This window comes from Echiichthys vipera (genome assembly GCF_963691815.1).
Source record: "Echiichthys vipera genome assembly, chromosome: 10".
Lineage (NCBI taxonomy): Eukaryota > Metazoa > Chordata > Actinopteri > Perciformes > Trachinidae > Echiichthys > Echiichthys vipera.
This window is the reverse complement of record NC_139835.1, coordinates 6,053,557-6,073,676: the sequence shown is the minus strand read 5'-3', so window position 1 is coordinate 6,073,676 and position 20,120 is coordinate 6,053,557. Positions and strand designations below refer to the sequence as shown.

Sequence of the window (20,120 nt, the reverse complement as noted above, 5' to 3'; positions counted from 1 at the left end):
TAAAATGTTCTTTTTCATTTCAAATGTTGTCTTTGTGCTGCTCTCAATTCCAAATGGGATTTCAGTGATTTGCAAATCAGTGCGTTTGGTTAATCCTATTTTACACAGCCTCCCTATTGTTTTGGAAACGGTTGTATGAAGAATGCACTGCTGCTGTGATCCATTCAGTGTGTGCCGTAACGCGTGCAATCTTCATTTTGCTTCTTTGCCATTTGTTTTATCAAAATGGTTGATTATTTTTTTATCAAATGGTTGGTATCATGTAGGCCTACTAGTGCACCAATGCCACCCGCTGTTCTTAACTGCAGAGGGCCTATTCTAAAACAACAGGGGAAGTGTATTGTAAGTGTGTGTGGCTACAGCCATGCTAGCAGCTCACAATACGTATAATCATAAGTGAACATATTCAACCTGTATATAAAACAACAGTGATGTAAACAGACCATAGAAACAAACATGTAATAGTTTGTATGTGTCCCAAACATTATGAATGATTTCAGGCTCCATCTCATGTTGTGGGAACTGGCAGGACTATGGCCTTCAACTGTTTCTAGGTAGAAATTCAAACGATTCAACTCATTCTTAGGAAACATATACTTGACTCAACAGGTAACCCATTGGTGGCACTTGTTGGTTATGGGACTCCTTATTTAAGTGCTAAAAAAATATGGCCAAGCAACACAAGAGTACATATTTCAGTAGTTGTGATGTGCTGCGCAGCTTTAAGACTTTCTGATGAAAATGGTTTCCTTATAAAGAGCTTGGTATTTTTTATTAATGCGAGCTGATGCAGGGGTCGGGACAGATGACCAGGAAACTACAAACAAGCAGTCAAGACAGGAGGCCACTGAACGTCTTAGCCCTTTTTTCTGTATGAATAAACTTGTTCAGTTCTGTATAATGCAGATTTCTCTTGGCACTGGAATTCAAGCCGATGTGTTTATTTTAATAAACAAAACTAAAGAACATGCAGCATGGTGTTTTCACGCACAGCAGCAGTAATTTCATCTTCCCCTGATTATTCCTGACAGGCAGAATCAAACAAAAACAACACAATGACCCGGCACAGAAAGACCTAAAAAGATTGACAAAGTTGGTCTTAGTTCATGCCATTTATTGATGAGGTGTCGAAGTCGGGCAGTTCGGGTAAGTCGAGTAACTCAGAGAAGAGCTCCTGCAACACTTGGCGAGCCTCCAGCTACAAGGGAACAAAAAGATTGAGTTTGCATGGACTGCAGAAGAAAAGTTTTCTCATTTCTCATTGTTAAATCAAATCAGCATCACCAAACTCTGATGTTGGTCTCAGCTCAATAGAGGCTTTTTTGGTAAGGTCTGGTTTAAGTGTAATTCTAGAGCAAAATCACCCCATGATCATTTTAGACGCTTATATACATCAAATAAGCCATCGAGGCAGTTTTATTTTTGTATGCTATGTATATGGAGATGTAACAGAGATATCCCTGAGAGTTGCTAACAGTCGCTAACAGCCGGACGTGGCTAACAGTGAATAGCTCTGGGCAGTACGGTGAAGGCATTCAAACGTCTTTTTTAACCACTAATACTGCTGAAAATAACGGCAAACCTCTGCAGCAGCATGAGAAGAGTCCTTACACAGAAAACAAAGCACCAATGGGCTCCTTCCTTTGGGATTGACTTTGGTAATCCACTGTAATGGACTTTACTATGAGAGGAGCTGGTACAGGGGCCAGTAGGTAAGTCTTTAAAACACTCTTTTAATAAACTCTGGGTTCACTAACTACGTTGTTGGTGCTTTGTTTTGTGTGTAGGGACTCTGCTGCAGAGGTTTGATGTTATTTTGAGCAGAATTAGTAGTTAGAAAAGACGTTTTAATGCCTTCACCGTACTGCCCCGAGCTAATCACTGTTAGCCACGTCCGGCTGTTAGCGCCTCTCCATGATTTCGTCTGTCCCATTGGCTTATTTGATGTATATAAAATACATTTTGTGCTGGAATTACACTTTAAGTCTCCTCGCTCTCCTCATGTTCAGCAACTGGCAGCGGTTTTCAGTGAAAAAGCTCAGAGAAAGCCACTGGTCACCACCAAACAACTGACACACAAAGGTGGTAAGTGGCTGGTGAACACAGAGGGACATTTAGCAGCTTCAAAGACACATATTTGCCTCAGGAGTTGTTGAAGACCAAAACAGAATGGAAGAGAATATTGGAGAAACATGACTCCAAATGAATGTTGATGGATGCGTAACTAGGTAACAAGTCTATAGGGTGAGATTGAGATCACAGTGACATTAAAAAACCTCTTTTGCAGGGAAATACGTAGTTGTACAATTTCAAACCCACTCTTGTGTCGACGACCACTTCCGTTTCCATGTCCATGTCCATAATGGGCATCTCCCGAGGTGGAGACGGGGGTGGTGTGGGATTACTGTCGAAAGAAGGACAATTTCTTTACAGCAGAACAAAATAATAATAATGAATACCGTTTGTTATTATTCATATTGTGATTTAGCATTTTGAAAGCATCTCATGAACAGCTCAACTCAAAATTTTATATAGCACATTTAAAAAACAACCGTAGTTGCCCAAAGTGCTGCACAACATACAGAGTCAAGAGCTACGTAGCAATATAGAATAAAAACAGCATAAATCACCAACATTAACAATAAGATAGAGCAATAAGAACAATTACTCAGCTATGGTCAAACAGACAAAAGCTATACTAAAAGATGAAAATAACAGGTCAGGGTGTCGGGGTGAGTTGAAGGCCAATGGGAAGAGGTGGGTCTTGAAATCAGCTGCTCTGATGTGTTTTATATTTGATTATTGTCGTCTTACTTACTCTGATATAGGAATGATGCTTCTGTGGACGTACCCATTTCCAATTCTTTTAGGTGTCGACATTTCTGCATGAACAGAGGTGATTAGAAGTCATAACATGTCCAATAAAAAAAAATAAAACAACCTCAGCATCGTTTGCAGCATCAACATTATAAATCCATTCATCATTACAATACAGGTTATACTGCAATCTGAAGTGTTTTGGAATAACTAGGGGTGTGCCATATCATATCATTCATAATAATACCCGAGTCATTTTAAATAGGATTCAAAAATAGTTTGAGGGGCGGCCGGTGGAACAGTGGTTAGAGCCTCATGTAAAGAGGCTGAAGGTCCTCGAGGCAGCGACCGCGGGTTCAACTCAGACCTGCTGCCCTTTGCTGCATGTCATGCCTGTCTGTCTTATCTACTAAAAAGGCTTGGAAAACTGGCCAAAAATACATATACTGTACATATATTGTGATAATGGCAATATGCACAGCAACAACAAGCATGAGTGAAAGGGAAATTTCTAGCAGCTGCACCAGTTTAACACGCACACACACGCACACGCACACACGCACGCACAAGGTGAAAACAATACAAGTGTAGTGGCTGTCATGGCAGAACCATAAACTGTATAAAAATGGATGTAGCCTCTGCCTGAAAGTCCGTTCTCTCAACTTGATCCAATCGTACTCGTCTACAGGAGTTCCCATCTTGTCAGACTTTGACTCCGCCTCATTTCCTCTTACCAAAAAAGGGCATGTATGTGACGCTGGGGGGAGGGAGATTCGTCCATCTGGCTGACGTTTTCCTTCGAGGAGACGTGAGGACCAGGGGCTAGCTGTCACTCAAGAGGCCACACCCTTAATTATTCATAAACTTTAACCTCCAATAAAATAAAAACTAGGCTGGTACAAAAAAAAAACTCACTCTCCTCAGTGTTGTCATGGAGATATGACCTAAACATACAGACTAGAATGTTTTTTTGTCCCACGCCTTAAACAGGTTTAATGATGCTGTGAAAACCGCCTGTTTAACATGGGGGTCAATGAGAAACTGCTCTATTATGAAACCTGCTCCTAGTGGACACTCTGAGAACTGCAGTTTTTGGCACTTCCTTACTAGATCAACCAGGAAGTCGCCATGGTGGGGGCAGAACATGCAGGCAAGCCATCTCTACTTCCAGGGGGGGAGAAGGTCAAACTGGCACCATTACGGTAAGAGCGTTTAAGAACTGATTTCAAAATAAAAGCGATCTACTGGTGCATGTGATTGTGTACAATTTCAGTCATCCAATAAATCAGTCAATCTGTGTGTAATAGAAAATAAATAAAAAGAAACTATTAAAAGAGAGAAAAATATAATTTCAATTGTTTGAGTCCAATTCAGTCAACAAATAATAAAGAATACATTTCCAAAGATCGATCTGACTTCATAATGACAGTACACAACCACCAGAGTCCCTGAGAAACATCCTGTTCCATACTACAGTAGAAATAATGATAATTACATTTATTTAGGAATTTGGAAGAAAAGTCATGGTACAAATTCCTATTCATTTAATGCTGTACTTGGTAAATGAAGTCATTTTGTTCTCAGGGGGAAAGCCGAACAAGAGACAATACCGGAGGTGTTGTAGTAGCGTCCGAAGGCGGTGTCTTTGTGGATGTCTGGGTAAAGATAGATCAGAGGGTTCCTGGGCAGGGTCTTTGGGGCTCTCAGACTGTAGCGGTAAATAATGTCTGGCAGAGGCGTGACCAACAGCTCATTCTTGGTGTAAGGCTCCACTGCATGCACGTGGGTGTCTACAGGGGACGCAGCACAGACAGAAAGAAAAGTAAGCAGACACAAGGAGACATATCGGAATGTCTTATGTTGATCTCAAGACAGGACAGGCGAGTGACGGAGGGAAGAGGAGGACAGAACATTTGTACAGTATCTCTGTTTCCAGAGGTCTGTTTGGAATGTTTAAGCTTTCTAGCTCCAAATAAGGACTGGGCTCATGCGGGCTGACAATAAAACAGGAATGTCAAAACAATATTTCTCTTTGTTATTAGGTACGACACAAATTGTACCAGTAACTACCAAGCAAACTGTGACGTGACCATTATTACACTGAAAATGCTGTTAGTGTTACTTGATCCAGCGGCTATTTAAGATACTTTTCCACTTCAGCAATATTCAAATTCTTAGCAGAATAACTTTTAAAACAGTATAAAGTGACTGTAAGTATCAGGGAATTATTACCTTTACATTACTTCCAATAAGTGCATTCAACTGCTTTCCACTGTTTCTTTGTCTGTTTGTCAGCAGGATTACAGAAAAACTACTGGCCTGCACCAGTGCCCTTGGGGTCTACCAAACTAGCCTATCATTAACACGAAAATGATCTTACCCCGGTTAAGGGAATAATCGGATTATTGAAGCTCCCCGCGTATACATGAAAGAGGGTTGAACGGGAAAATGACAGAGCAACTCGACCTCCGGTACCGTAGGTGGCGCTCTGCCACCATACAGCACAAACACCACAAGCGGGGGGGGAATGGTCAACTTTTGGACAGAATTACAACAAAAAACGATCTTCTTGGTAGTGATGTTAGTTGCCGTGGCGATGTCCTCCCTCAGTTTAAAAGGTAATGCTCTATTGATGTTGTTTTTTTCACATAGTTTTCGGTGCCGTTGCTTTCTGGTTTATTCTCTTTCAGGGTCAAAAGCAACTGCTGTGGATTGGGGAGAGGGAGTTATAACCCACAGAGCAGTGTGAAGTTGGCAGTAATGTTCTAGCTGTGAACGCAGCAGTGCAGTGTTTGTAACGTGGTTGTTGAAAAGGGGGCTACAACTCCTGAAGACCCAAGCCAAGTTCCTGTGTCAAGGTGCCAAGCTGCTCCTCTGAGTTTTCTTCAGCTTTTAGGTTTTTTTTTTTTTTTTACACAAATACCATGATATACTAAATACCCTGGTGAAATGTCAGGAAAGTATGACACATAAGCCTCACACATGTACAGAAACATACCACCATTGTGCTCAACCCAGCTGAAGGTGATGGCTCCATCTTTGTTGCTCTCACTGAAGCGAAGCAAAAAGGTCCCTGTCTGTTTTTCCTGCAACAGAACCTTTGTTCTCTCCCTGCTTACAAACCCCATGATGGACCTACACACACACACACACACACACACAAACACATACACACACACACACACACACACACACACAATGTGACGAGAGTTTAGTTAAGTGGGCAGCCTCGTGTAATAAAATATACACAGAATACTGTGCTGTTGTTTCAGTGGTCTCCTTTGTTGCTGGTGTGTTGCTGGTGTGACTCAAGATGCTCTTACCCATCATGCCAAAGATCCATCAAGTGTTTCTTGATCAAATCCAGGATTCTATCAATCCAAATCCAGGCATTTTCACTCTGTCCGCACAGGAAAGCAAAAGTCACATTGAAACACACACACACACAGAAGTCCTACAGGTTGTGCAAATTATGTAATTTACAATAAAAGAAGACTGTTGCTCAACACTCACCCGGGAGAACTTGCTCCAGGGAACGAGATCATGAGGATCATCTGTGAAAAAAACCCAGTTACATAGGAAATGTTACAGTTTTCTCAATTGCTAAAACACTAAACCCTGTTGTCTGAACCAATTTCTCTGTTGCCTGAACCCACTGATTGAATCAATCACTCTTTTGGCAAAACCATGAGCACTTTTCACCTGTTTAGACACGACTTACCAACACATTTTCATTGTGATGCACATGTGCTGCATAATGGTTAGCACAGGTGGCAAAAGTCAAACACAATTAAAGCACGGTTGTCACTACTGGAACACAACAACTCAAAATTGATCACACTTGTGGCGAATGATGTGAGGGAATATATAAATCCAGTTCAGAGAGCACTGATTTGAGAGGCACTACAATGGATAGAAATCTGAGAGGAAGAGTTTGTGTGAGAAGAGGTCGAGGAGGTCAAGGTGGTCAAGGTGGTCAGCGAAGACAAAGAACAGTAATATCTGACGAAATCAGTGTGATTGACCATGTTCTTGTCCATGGTATGAGCATGAGGGAGGCTGGACCAAAGGGTACAACCAAACATCGGTAGATTCACTGTGTCCACCATAATCCGAAGATTTAGAGAAGAGAACAGGTAATTATCTTTTTTGACATTATAGTAAAGTATGTAAATGTTGAGAGCAAATTACTGTATGACATATTACAGCATATACTGTACCACAGTATACTGTAAGTAAATATATGTTTCAGTACATCACTGTGCCAATGTACTGTAGTATTGTAATGGAGGGTTAGTCTAAATGTCTGTAGTATTCCATGTATATTTTTTGTAACTGCATGTTCTCTTTTTCACATAAGGGTGTGAGGACAGGTATGTTCTCCCCTAATTCTTGTTATGGTCCGTGAGGACAATGCCGAACTGTACACAAGTGGCAAATGCATACGGTTTCTGTTTGTTTTGAACAAATAATATGTGTACTGTAAATGCAAAAGATCTTTGTTTTTTGTGCTGTACAAGTGCTACATGTTAATGCACAAGATTTCAGTTTTTTGTCTTTGTGTAAAGTGCTAAATGCAAGTTTTTTTGTTTTGCAACATGCATTCAGCTTCATGTCCTGAGCATTGAGTTTCTATTTTTCTATGTAGTGTTTAGTGACTGCTCAGTAGTGTTTTTAATTTTGATTGACTTGGGGCATGATTTGACAACAAAGTTCAGTTTTGGGCACAGATTGAACTGTTTTGAGGTGAAAGTTTGGTTTTGCAAGAAGAGTCTGAGGTTTTGTGAATGAAGCTTGAAAATTGGGGTTTGTGTTCACAGTTTAGAGAAAAGGAGAGAAGCTTTCAAGAAATGTGTCTTAACAATCGAGAAAAACTGTAAGAAGATAATATCCTCCTTTATATATTAGGTTTATCCAAGCAATATAGGTGCACGGTTTAATCAAAGAGCCATATTTAGTACATTAAAAACACAGATCTTCAATCCTACTGATGGACATAACCCATGTATTTGTTTTATTGAAATTTCCAAAGAAATTGTTTTTTATCACTTTCTCACATATCATTAGAGATGACACGGATAGTGAGTTAACAATAGGATGGTGCTGGGTCAGAAAGCACGTTGTGTGTTGACTGTTGAACTCAAGCTGCCAAAATGAAAATACTGAAACTGATTACAATGTGTTGTTTCATTTTTCTGAGAGGAAACAGTTTTCACGCCTTTTAGGTTTATACGCTGCAGGTCATACCGTTGCTGCTTACAACTCAAAACAGCATCCGATGGCATAGCTAATCAAGATCCATGTAAGAATACAATCTTTTATTTTAATTTTAATTGCAAAATGGAGCCAACTCATTTACATAAATAGCATTCATCTCAGTTTTTTGTTCCATAGGCTAATTTGCTTCCCCAAAGGCTATTAGTGCTTTGGGTGGCAGTGTGAGAATATTTTTTATAAAAATAGATCCATGAAAATAGCATGTTTTACACTGTTGAGACTAGCCTATACCAGATTATGGAAGCTGTTATATACTGTAAGCTATCTGTCGGTGTATGGTTTGTGGTTGTACTTATCGATGATGTACTGGCTGCAGTATGACATGAGAGATGGAGACGCACTAATAGCCAATCAGCACAAACTAAACGATACAGACGCCTAAAGAATCTCGCAGGACTGTTGTTAGATAGTTGTGTGGTTTCATGGTGCCAGTCACAGATTGAGACAGACCGGGCTGAAAGCAGGCGCCTGGAGCAAATATTACGTAGCCGACAGTATCAAGCCCACGGACACTACAAAGCCTGTCTGTAAACAATGCTTTAAATTGATACAGACCAAGGGAGCCAACACGACCAACTTGGAGAAACATTGAGCTGACAGATATGAGACTTGTTCAAAGAGTTCAGAGAGCTGCAGGATAGAGATAGATAACATCATTGTAACGTTGAGTCAAGCGAGTGTGAACTTTTCTTCCCCTTTCAGAGTGAACTGAACAGGTTTCGTACAAAGTCATAATTTTGGTATTGTGACAACACTGCTCTCATGTCTGTGCAGTGTGAAGCTACAGAAGCAGAGCTTAGCAAAACAGTTAGCATGGCACTTTCCAAAGCTAACTAAATCCACCTATCAGCCCATCTGACGCTCACTAATTAACACCATATGTATTGTTAGTTTAATCTGTGCAACAAAACAAAGTATTTTTCACAGTGATTTCAGAGAAGTCACTGTGCCTAGCCAAGAAATAGTCCAGTACATAACCCCTGGTGAAACCGCAGCCTGTTGTTTTATAAGTGTTTCCCCAGGCTGTGTGCTAATCTAAGAATCTCCTGGCTGTAGCTTCATATCTGTCACACAGAAATGAGTGGCATCAAACCTCTCATCTCTCTAAGCAAGTAAGCACATGAGCAGATTCCCCAAAATGCCAAACTAGAACTGTAACGTGGAAGTCTCCAATACTGATCCTATGTGAACGTACACTACGTTTGATTCAAATTTTCTGCCGAATCAATTTACATCACGTCCCTCACAAGAGGTGAACTCTTTTATGCAAGCTAAGTAAGATGATTCAATTCTATGGAGGAAGCGGTCACACACTCACCCACAATTTTGTCTCTCAGCTCGAAGAGCTGGTCCTCGTTTAGCTCACGATGGCCAACAGTCGAAAACTGCCAGCTCAGCACCTGTGCCAGCTGCTGCCAGGGGAGTGGAGGAGGGTCGACAAACAACGACAGGTTCTGCAGAACAAAGCCACAGACTTTAAAGGTCATCTAAGACTAGACAACTGGATCTACAAATAGGAAAAAAAGAAGATGGTACAATCTGTGCATGAGAAATGAAAAGCAGAAACACATAATGCGTAGGTAAAACAGTTTGGTGAGATGGTTTTACCCTCGGCTCACTGGTGGACAGCATGTTGAACCACATGACAGAGGCCCAGGCACTGACGACCTGATTGGTACTGGAGATGACGACCACAGGCAGAGAGCTGGCCTGGACCAACACAGTAGGATAACATTCAATAAACCGCCTGGCTACCTTTTTGTGCTCTAACAGGACCTTCGTTTCAACCAATAATATCTTCCGTTCAGCAACAAAGAGCCCACAGAAACGGAAATACCTCAGAGTCTGATTTGAGTGTCATGTTTACTCGCCTCGATGTTGAAGTCCAGTCCACCATGCTGAAACCTGGTCACAAACTTGATGATGTGCAGTTCTTCAGTAACTACCAAATTACTCTGAAGAAGACAGACACAAGGAAAACTAACTTGCTGAATGATGTACAAGCATGTAGAAGCTGTGTGTAATGTTAATGTAAACAACAAATAACTAAATAAAATAAATAAACACCGCCTTAAACCTTCATTAGCTGATTTTTGGCTATGTTAACCACATGGCAATGCCAGTCCATCTGCTGCTCCATGGTCCTCAATCACTCTGGTGATTCTCTGACTTTAAATCTAGCACCATCATCAGGACCACTTTTTAATTTGTCCAATTCTTTGGTTTAAAAAATTATAATCCGTTAGATATAGATTTTCATCTATTCAATTGTCTGGTAAGTCACTATCTATCAGAGAGTGAGTTTAAACATTGATTGATCAAGTGACCCACTGATGAAAGCACTTGTTGCCTTTTTGCTGAGTTTTACAATATCTGTGTCTTCCTAAAAACCTGTTATGCTGCCTTTCATTGTAATCGGAAATCGGGAACTTCTAACTTCTGAACCAGGCTTGTAGTAAGAACAGAAATGTAATAGGAACATGTGTATGATGCTGACCTGCGAAACACATTCACCATTCTACTTCCAGTTAGTTCCCTTTATGCTCCCCTCAAATCCGTTCTTACACACGTTCCTATTACACTTCTGCTCTTACTACAAGCCTGACTCAGAAGTCGACGTTCCTGATTTCCGATTATAAGTGAACGCAGCACAACCTACCTGGGCCGACAGACCAACTGCTGTCAGCAGCGTCACTAACATGGCGGCTTATTTACATCCAGCCTCCATGTCTCCACAGACACGGATATTGGAATACTCAGCAAAGAGGCAACAAGTGCTTTCCTTAGTGGGTCACATGATCAATCACCATTGTTTTAACTCACTATTTGATAGACAGGAACTTTAAAGACAATTAAATAGATGGAAATCGTACATAGTACAACTTTAACTTAGTATAAATACATGAATAATGTGATAATGTCAATATGTGGTGACGTCAGTGGTGTTAAATGTCCACAGCCAGCAGGTGCCAACCAAGTATCAAGTGTTTGAGTGTCTCATCTTACCTCATACAATCCTTTTAGTTTAGCTTTTCTTTCCTGAAGAGACTGAAAAAGGAAAATGCACTTATTATACTCTTCAAAAAATGTGGCTCATTGATAAACAGTTATGTGGACATTAGGACTGCAAATGCTTCTCTGCTGACTTCTTGGTTACAGTCGTGTCCTGCCTGCCTCTCTCTTATGTGCTCGTGTCCTGTCTTGTGCTGTGCATGTTAGTGTCTATTGTGTATGCTGGGTGTTTATTTGATTATCTATTTGCCTCTGTCTGTCAATTTGTTCTTACTATGTTGTTTGTTTGTTGTTTTTAAATATTTGCTTATACATGGATTATATCTCTGTAATTTGAGGTTGCCTTTTGAATATCTAACCGGGGACTACAGATGCAAACTAGCCTCTTTGGCTGACCCTGGCTCACTTACAGCGTGGCTGTTGATTAGTATGCAATGTCCCTGAAATATACCAATAAATAAATAAATAAATAAATACTATATGTGTTTTTATAGAGGGTACATCACATGACTGGTCCATAAAATACAAAGCTCAACATTTGTTCCTTTAATGACAGAATTTATCTCCGCTTTCCACAGGTTGAGTGCTTCTTCAATTTCAAAATGTCTATGTTCAGCAGTTTGAGTGGTTTTGTACCATGTTACCAAATTCTGCCATCAAGCCGGACGTGTCCACGTCCAACCTCTTACAGTCGTCCTGGTTGAAGTCAAAGTGACGGAACCTATAACCGACCAACATCAGAGCACAACGTGTCCAAAAATCTATCAGTACTTTATAAGAATTCATCAGTTTACATTTCAGGTTTTCAGATGGTTTTGAGGCTCTTTACTTACCCTTTGACCGTCTTGGCTTCTTCAACATCCCTTATTTCCAGGAGATAAAAGACATGAAAAAATTGGTAAGAAAACTACATGATTTTTATTAAAAAAAAACAAATAAAATGTGACAAAAAAACCTAAAAGTAATATTTCTGTTTATGCAAAATAATAATCTACTAGAACAAAGTTTTCGCTCACTTACTTGTCAAATACAGGCTTGACTTTCAGCAGGTCCTTGAATTCTGGGAGGTTTGCTAAGAACCTGAGAAGAGAAGAAACAAATGCTGACAAAAATAATGCAACATCATTCAGACAGCATAATGAATGTCCAGAATGTCCCCGGTTGCAGTCCAGATGGTCAACGCTGTATTGTATATTATTCCTCATCTTTCACCCTTTACCATTATTTCCTTTACTACTCCCTTGTCTTACTATTGACTCCTCATAGCTCCATGGCTTTTTTTCTTTTTTTTGGCTTTTTATGCATTTATTTGAGATGTACAGATGTAGATTGATAGGAAATGGGAAAGAGAGAGAGGGGGGCACATACAGCAAAGGGCGGCAGGTCAAACCTGGGCCACTGTGCCTGCTCTATCAGGTGAGCCACGTTTTTAACAAATTCTGTGGTACAGATAGCATGCTAATGAGCTCATTATATGTCAAGGTCTTTACTTTAATACTTGTTAATACTTTAATTTTTGTACAGGCATTTTGATGCGTTTCAACACATTTTGTTTTCTATGAATCTGAAGCCAGTGAAATCTGTTACTGCTGTAAATCCAGGCTGACTGCACAAAGGAGCAGGCTACAAAAACGTCAGTCACTCGTCAGGCCTGCTGGCGCTGAGAATTTGATCCTGAAAAGATTGAAGCTACTTTATCTTCTCATATGAAACATTTTGTATTTATTCCAGTAAACACAGTTATAACTAGAAAACAATAACACTAATAATTTCAGAGAAAATGCAGTTGCTGAATGACACCTGTCACACTACTGCTGTATTTGATTGGACCACATGTTCAAAAATAAAACACATGAAAATAAAGCAAATGTCTTGTAAAGTCAGTAACCTGAAATCACCCCACGGTTATATTCAACATCTAGACAAAACATCTTACTTCTGTGTTGGCTACTTGTGCATGAATAGCCTGCAGAGCACCACTGCGTTGGGTGCAGTCTTACCTCACGGTGACTGTGAACCGCACCCTGGTCTTAAGTATTAGAGGTCGCTGTGGTAAACTCATCATGACAGGTTGTTTCTCAACCACCAGAGAACTGCAAAGCAAGACCATAACAAAACATGTCAACAATAAGAACGTTTGTGTACCAGTCTATGTGAATACAACAGAGCCCTGATGGCGTGTCTCACTTTGAAAGGAGTTTTGTGAACAAGGACAGAGCAAATTTCTCAATTTCTGCCATGGGACCAGGGAGGCTGGAGGGATCAGTGCAGTTGTATTTCTTTTTCTGGTCCTGCAGTTTCTGCAGCTGTTCGTGTACTCGTAATAGCACCTCTGCCACAGTCGTGAACCTGCACATACAACACACAAACAAAAACACAGACACAAATAACGCCAAGTTAGTTTGTTAGTTATTAAGTGTGACAGCGACAATTTTCAAAAACATACCATATTTTTTTGCACTATAGGGCGCACTTAAAAGCCTTTAAGCAGCACCGCTTGCAGCATTATGGCTACCGTAGCCAGGAGCGTCGCAAGTAATATACATACTGTGCTTCACCATAATATTACAGTGTGTGTGTATAAGGGCCCCAAAATGGCACCTGTCAAAAGACACGCTTACGGATCAGTGGATGACAGAAGGCGAACACACATTCACCAAGACAGGGAGACAGCGCCGAGCGACTTACGCCACAATATGTCAATGGTTCGTGGATGCCTAGGTTAAGGTATCAGTCTAAACTGTGGTCTGAGCTTTCACAAAGGCCAGAATCATCACTGAACTGCCAGCTAACAGCAACAATACTGACTGGGACAATAATGAGAGGGATTTGGGCACGTTAGATGCCGTAATCGCACAACTGTTAAACTCGGACACTGAAGATGAAGAATTTGAGGGATTTGTGGACGAGCAATAATCTGAAAAAGTGAGTGTATTGTGTTGTATTTTACATGTTATAACTGAACATTTTTGAGAGTTTCTGTGAATACGCTTTTGCGTTTGATTTAGCGTATCAGACTGTTTTTTATGTGTTACAATTGAACAAGGTTGGGAGTGATGTGAATACGCTCATTAACGTTTGAACAATGTTGAGAGTTACTGTGAACGCGTTTAATAAAGGTTAACTGACTGACTTATCTGACTGTTTTGTTTCGCTTAGTGTGCCTTATAGTCCGATGCGCTTTATATATGAAAAAAGATCAATAGACCATTCATTGACAGTGCGCCTTATAATACAGTGCGCCCTATAGTGCAAAAAATACAGTACATAGTTTCTTCCTCAACATAGAATATGAAAAACCAAGGTAGGACTAACAAGTTCCTACCATTTCTGCAGATGGTCCAGACAGGTTTCAACTGGACTTCCAATACAAGCCACCTGCTGCCTGCGCTTCCACTCAGGCAGCTCCACATCTGTGAGCGTCGCCACAATCTGCTGTGCCAGTGTTAAAATGTTCACTACCTGCTGCAGCACCATCTGCAAGACAAAAGAAACACTGCTAGCATTAAGTATATGGGGAGGTCTCATTAAGACGCTTCAGCAACCTTACTAATAATGTAAAGAACGTGGCAAATTAGGCTTCATGAAGCCTTTTCTTTTTAAAGACCCTTTCTGGTTTAAAGAAACAGGCTCAATGAATCAGTATGCTTTCAGCTCTTTGATGAACAAAATCCCATCTGTTTGCTGTCCTGGTTCCACCACTAACATCAGAACATCAGCAAACCCTGACATATCTTTTGTCCTAGACTGAAAGCTCACCTGTTCAGACTGCACCTTGCTCCATGAATCCATAAACAAAAAAAAGCTTTCTTAAATGGAGCAGTTGAAGCCGTTCGGCCTATTTGATCATTTTTGTGCACTCACATGATTCTTGCACTTTCTGGGTAGTATCTTTATGGATGAATGCACTGACTTCATTCAGCTAAATTAAAGTAATGCAATATAGTGGTCCCAGTTGTTTGTTGTGTACTGAAGTAGAACATCACATGACGTGGTTAAACTAAGTTTAAGTCAAAAAAAAGAAATACTTATTTAAGTTAAAGCTATGGTTTACTATTTGGAATATTGGTAATTATTATTAATGTCGTTCACACGGCTATTATGGTCCAACAGTCCGGTGTACAAAATATGAAAAGGAAAAAGAACCAAAAACATCCATTCAGTCTATCAGCCGTAGGCCTGCAAAGAAATTGACCAATGCTATCCATCCGTCACGGAAGGCTCTCATTGGCTCGTACCCTCCATCCAGTCCCCTGGTCATCTGCCTCGTACCCTCCCACTCCCTCTCTGTAAACTCTGAGCGGCTAGTGATTAGCTTAGCAGCTCAGCTACCAGAGCTTCTATTACCATGGAGAAGGAAAAGACCGATACCAGCAAGCGGCCTCTGCTCGCCCTAACGGAGAAGGTTAGAGAAAACGCAAATCTACCGATGAAAAGGCAGAAATGTGACCTACATAGGAACCAAAGACGAGTCAACATCGGGGATTCCTCTGACTGGGATGCTTCTTTTCAAATCTGTCTCAGAGGCTCAACTGGTTTTCAGAATGTGTACCATAGCTTAAATGAATTCAACAAAGTATTCATACAATTAGTTGTTCTGGATAACTCATCTAAAGTGTTTTTGATTAATTATTGTTACTTTGTTGAATGTGTGGCATCTACAGTACCTGCTTTGTTTGTGTGATAAAGTTGGTCCGCCTAAGACATTCCTCTTCCACAACAGAATGGGACTGTGCTAATCCAATATGCTCCTCCACTGGAAATGACAAAGGGGCAGAATCAAAGCATGAACTCACACCAAACACCCCCCCCCCCCCCCCCCGTTTCTATCTGTCTCCTTCCATACCTTGGCTTTGCCAGGTCTTCTGTATGAAGTCAAGGTTCTCATAAAGGAACTCCAGTGACTTCATTTCCTTCTTCACCTCCTGCATTAGAGTTAAACATTTAGGAAAACAAACCAACACCTATGTAATAAAAAAAGGTTACAGCCCAAGTGAGTTTACCCAAGTCAGTTGTTTCAGTTCATTGACTTTGTTGTCCAACTCTTTCCATTTGTGATCCAAGACCGGACCGCTGTGACCCTGATTAAAAAAAAAAGATATTACCATCACTCTTTTACAATAATTGCTGTATGGTGGTGATTCTTACAAAACAGACTCTAATGTGAACAGTGTGTGTCTCTGCAAAACACAAAGTTCACTGTGTGTCCATTTGAGCAGGAACAAAATAGTAAAACTAAACAAAAGACAAATTTGAACAAAGATCTTGTGGCACATTATAGTTCATGGTTCATTTTTGGAGATTCCTGGACTGCAGTGCACTGTTCATTGTCTGATCTCACCGGTCATCTTACCTGTGCTTCAGAGGCCTCAGCCAGGATTTTCTTTTCCTCCTTTAGGCATTCAGAGAGGATAACAGCCAACTTCAGCGGCTCGTCTTCAAAGTGTTTCTATGTAATAACAAAACACACACAAAACAACAAGAGGTTACACTTACTCTTACACTTACTGTTAAATGTTAAATGTTTAAGGTTACGGTCACATATCAACATGTTTTCCCTACCAGCATGTAGTCTTTCATTCCTGGGTAATCTGGTCCCTGCAAAATGTTCTTCTCCTGAACAGAACGGTTCCACTGTTCTTCCAAATATACCAGAAGTGCATGGAAACAAGTTCTTGCTTTATTTTCATCCTTAGCTGCCAAATCCCTAACACAGAGCAACAGAAAGTATATTTTATTCAAGGATTGTCTGTGAGGGCACATTCTGTTTGGCATTACAGAAAAAAGTAAAAAGAGGTGAATCTAAAGAGCCAATTAGGATGCAACTTTGGGCCTCACAGATGGCTGAACTCCACCTTTAACTCAATGTATTTGTAACCTGGGTGCATAATCTGTAACTCAAAACGATTTACTACTATTTATTTACAGTGTTGTGTTGTGTTTTAGAAGCTTTTCTTACCGTCTATCGTCTAACATATACTGTACAGAGTTATGTCTGTGTGTGTGTCTCTCACCAGTCCTGGCTCTCTATCAAGACGCACAGATAGTGTCGGATCTCTCTGGGGAAAGTCCTCTCATACAGCTGGCTCACCCGGCCCTGGAGGGCTGAGTCCAGCCTCTGCAGCTCCTGCCACTGGGCCATCTGCAGCGAAACAGGGAGCACGCTGTCGGAAAACCAGCACTGACAAAGACACAAATCAGGGGTGCTGATCCCATATCAGGATTGGTGCTGGTGCTGGTGGTGGTGGTGGTGGTGGTGGTGGTGGTGTGTGTGTGTGTGTGTGTGTGTGTGTGGGGGGGGGGGGGGGGGGTGATGAAACAAAAGTGTTTTTTTTCCATATGCAACTCATACCATACCACCATAATTTACAACTTCGTAGAGGCTCACCATATCATTCAAAAAGTACTGTACATGGAATCATTTACTGTGCTTACCTTTCTTGTTTATTTGTCCTAGACAGCCAACAGCATGAATCACTGCTTACTTTACTGTTATATTAGTAAATCATCATTTTAACTGTTATATTAGTAAATCATCATTTTAACTGTTATATTAGTAAATCATCATTTTACTGAACTGTTATATTAGTAAATCATCATTTTAACTGTTATATTAGTAAATCATCCTTTTACTTTACTGTTATATTAGTAAATAATCATTTTAACTGTTATATTAGTAAATCATCATTTTACTGAACTGTTATATTAGTATATCATCATTTTAACTGTTATATTAGTAAATCATCATTTTAACTGTTATATTAGTAAATCATCATTTTAACTGTTATATTAGTTAATCATCATTTTAACTGTTATATTAGTAAATCATCATTTTAACTGTTATATTAGTAAATCATCATTTACTGAACTGTTATATTAGTAAATCATCATTTTAACTGTTATATTAGTAAATCATCATTTTAACTGTTATATTAGTAAATCATCATTTTACTGAACTGTTATATTAGTAAATCATCAGGTATGTAATATCTACTCGACATCTTCCTTTTCTCCCAGTGTATGGGACTACTTTATGCCAGATTAATGGATATGGATGAATATGAAAATACAGAGTCCTAATCAAGTTTCGTAAGCTAACTGATCCTGTTTGTACAACACCAGTTATGCTAAACAGTTCTTCAAAAACACAGCTCTAAGAGCACGATAAACACAACACAAGTTGACCCAACAAAAGTGTTTGCTCCAGCATTTCTTTTTAGATGTGAATCTGAAATGTGAAGAATGTGAAGTCTGAAAATACATTTTTTCAATTTTGAATAATTTAGGTAATTTTTAGTGGTGGTGGTGGGGGGGGGGGGGGGGGTGCCATGTTTCTCAGAAATGGGGGGGGGGGGGGGCATGTCCCCTCCGTTCCCCCCGGGATCTGCATCCATGGCACAAACTCTAATGCAATAGACGACTTGGCTTTCTGTGAATTATAGCAATGAAAATACAGTTTATTTCCGCTTATATTTTTAAGTTAAGTTTAAAATGTTTTGAATTCTGTTGTCATTTCTCTGACAAAATGTTTTAAGCAATTGAAGCTAATTGTCTCCTTAAAAATCAGGGTTTAAGCTAACATTCAGAACTAACTATAGCTAAAGTCCGTCCTCCACAGAGCTGGGTCTGTCCCACGTTCCTGTCTGCTATAGGGAAGGTTTTCAACGCCACCGTACTCTACGGGGGAATTGTTGGGTCTGTGTAAATCATAAATAAGTCATAGAGTGTGGTCTTTACCTACTCTGTAAAGTGTCCTGAGATAACTTTTGTTATGATTTGGCACTATAAATAAAATTGAAATGAAATAAACACTACAGACATTCATTTATTCAAGAGTGAGATGAATTTTCATAACAACTCTACAGCAGCTGAAGTTGCTTTCTAAAACCTTCCCCATATCTTTTTCTCTCACGTACCTTGAGGCTGGTGTTGTGTGTCCTTGTTGTGGGAAGATAATATGATGACCACGAAGTTCATTCCTCGGCTCTCTGTGTTTGGCTCCTCTGAATGACAGGAAGAACAGGGGGGCGACTTATACCCCCCGGGAACTCCCACACACACCACGTGATTCTCGGGAAATCGCGCTGAGCGTTGTCAAGTCGACCGGTGTCTACACGGTTTCCATTTCCGCCTTCAGAATATTACCTTGAGTTGTGTTGACTTAATAATAGCTTAGAAAAGGTTATATTGCCCTCCTAAAACTCTTTCAAAAAAATATTTTTTTGAAACGATATCACACTTTAAACTACTTCATAAAAAAACTGACCTAAACAATGAATGTATTCAGATGTAATTTCTCTGTAATTTTATAACAAATTAGGTAAATCCTTGTGTGTGTTCATGATTGTGTTGTGTTTTGTATTATTGTACTTTTGTCCTGTACTTTGTCCTGTTGTTTTCTGTGGCAACATTTTGACAATTTGAATATATTTGATACATTTTAAAAAACGATAAAAAATAAATAAAAACAAAATAAAACGTTTTGTGGTACACTAACCAGGAAAAGAACAGGTGTAAAGAATAGAAGTTCCACTGAGGTGTCCAAATATCAAGAAGTGTACACTCATGGTTCACTGGCACACCGGGAGCAGAGCCATTGTTAATGTTAGCTAACACCATAGGCTAGTTAGCAAATTAACTCTGGCACATATGCTGCTAGACTCCAAAGTAAACGTGGGAAAGTAGAATTAAAAAGCCACAGAGTAGAAACCAGACATGGACTACTTAAAGAAATACTTGGACATTTTGGGAGCTTTCTTTGTATATTTTCTGTTTACTTGCAGCATGAAGCTCGAGCCAGTTGAGTGTTATGCTAGTTTAGCTTAGCATGAAGACTGGAGTGGGAGCGTACCTGTGTACCCCACTTTGTATGTGACTGGGGGATTTAGGGATGACCCCACTGGGAGCAGGGGGAAACAGCTGGTTTAAAAAAGTCATGACATGACAAGCATTATTTTTTTTAAATGTACTTAAATATCCTATTGAAAACTATGGAGCCCCCTGGTGTCAGTCAA

The 20,120-nt window shown here is 40.0% G+C and overlaps 1 protein-coding gene across 1 annotated transcript; it reads right to left on the bottom strand.

Moving 5' to 3' along the window:
• Positions 1-768: 768 nt before the first annotated feature.
• Positions 769-19,103, bottom strand: LOC310953161 (signal transducer and activator of transcription 1-alpha/beta-like). Its single transcript, XM_083922102.1, has 24 exons — positions 19,023-19,103; positions 17,121-17,248; positions 16,669-16,813; positions 16,460-16,555; positions 16,110-16,187; positions 15,953-16,031; positions 15,774-15,862; positions 14,432-14,583; positions 13,294-13,455; positions 13,107-13,199; positions 12,127-12,186; positions 11,940-11,969; positions 11,743-11,827; positions 11,101-11,142; positions 9,966-10,049; positions 9,703-9,804; positions 9,413-9,548; positions 6,331-6,371; positions 6,141-6,217; positions 5,816-5,952; positions 4,428-4,607; positions 2,819-2,882; positions 2,320-2,404; positions 769-1,198 (listed from the first exon to the last, which is right to left on the bottom strand). Exons 2-24 carry the CDS (start codon positions 17,246-17,248, stop codon positions 1,100-1,102), a joined length of 2,244 nt encoding a protein of 747 aa, XP_083778228.1. The 5' UTR covers positions 19,023-19,103; the 3' UTR covers positions 769-1,099.
• Between the last annotated feature and the right edge of the window lie 1,017 nt (positions 19,104-20,120).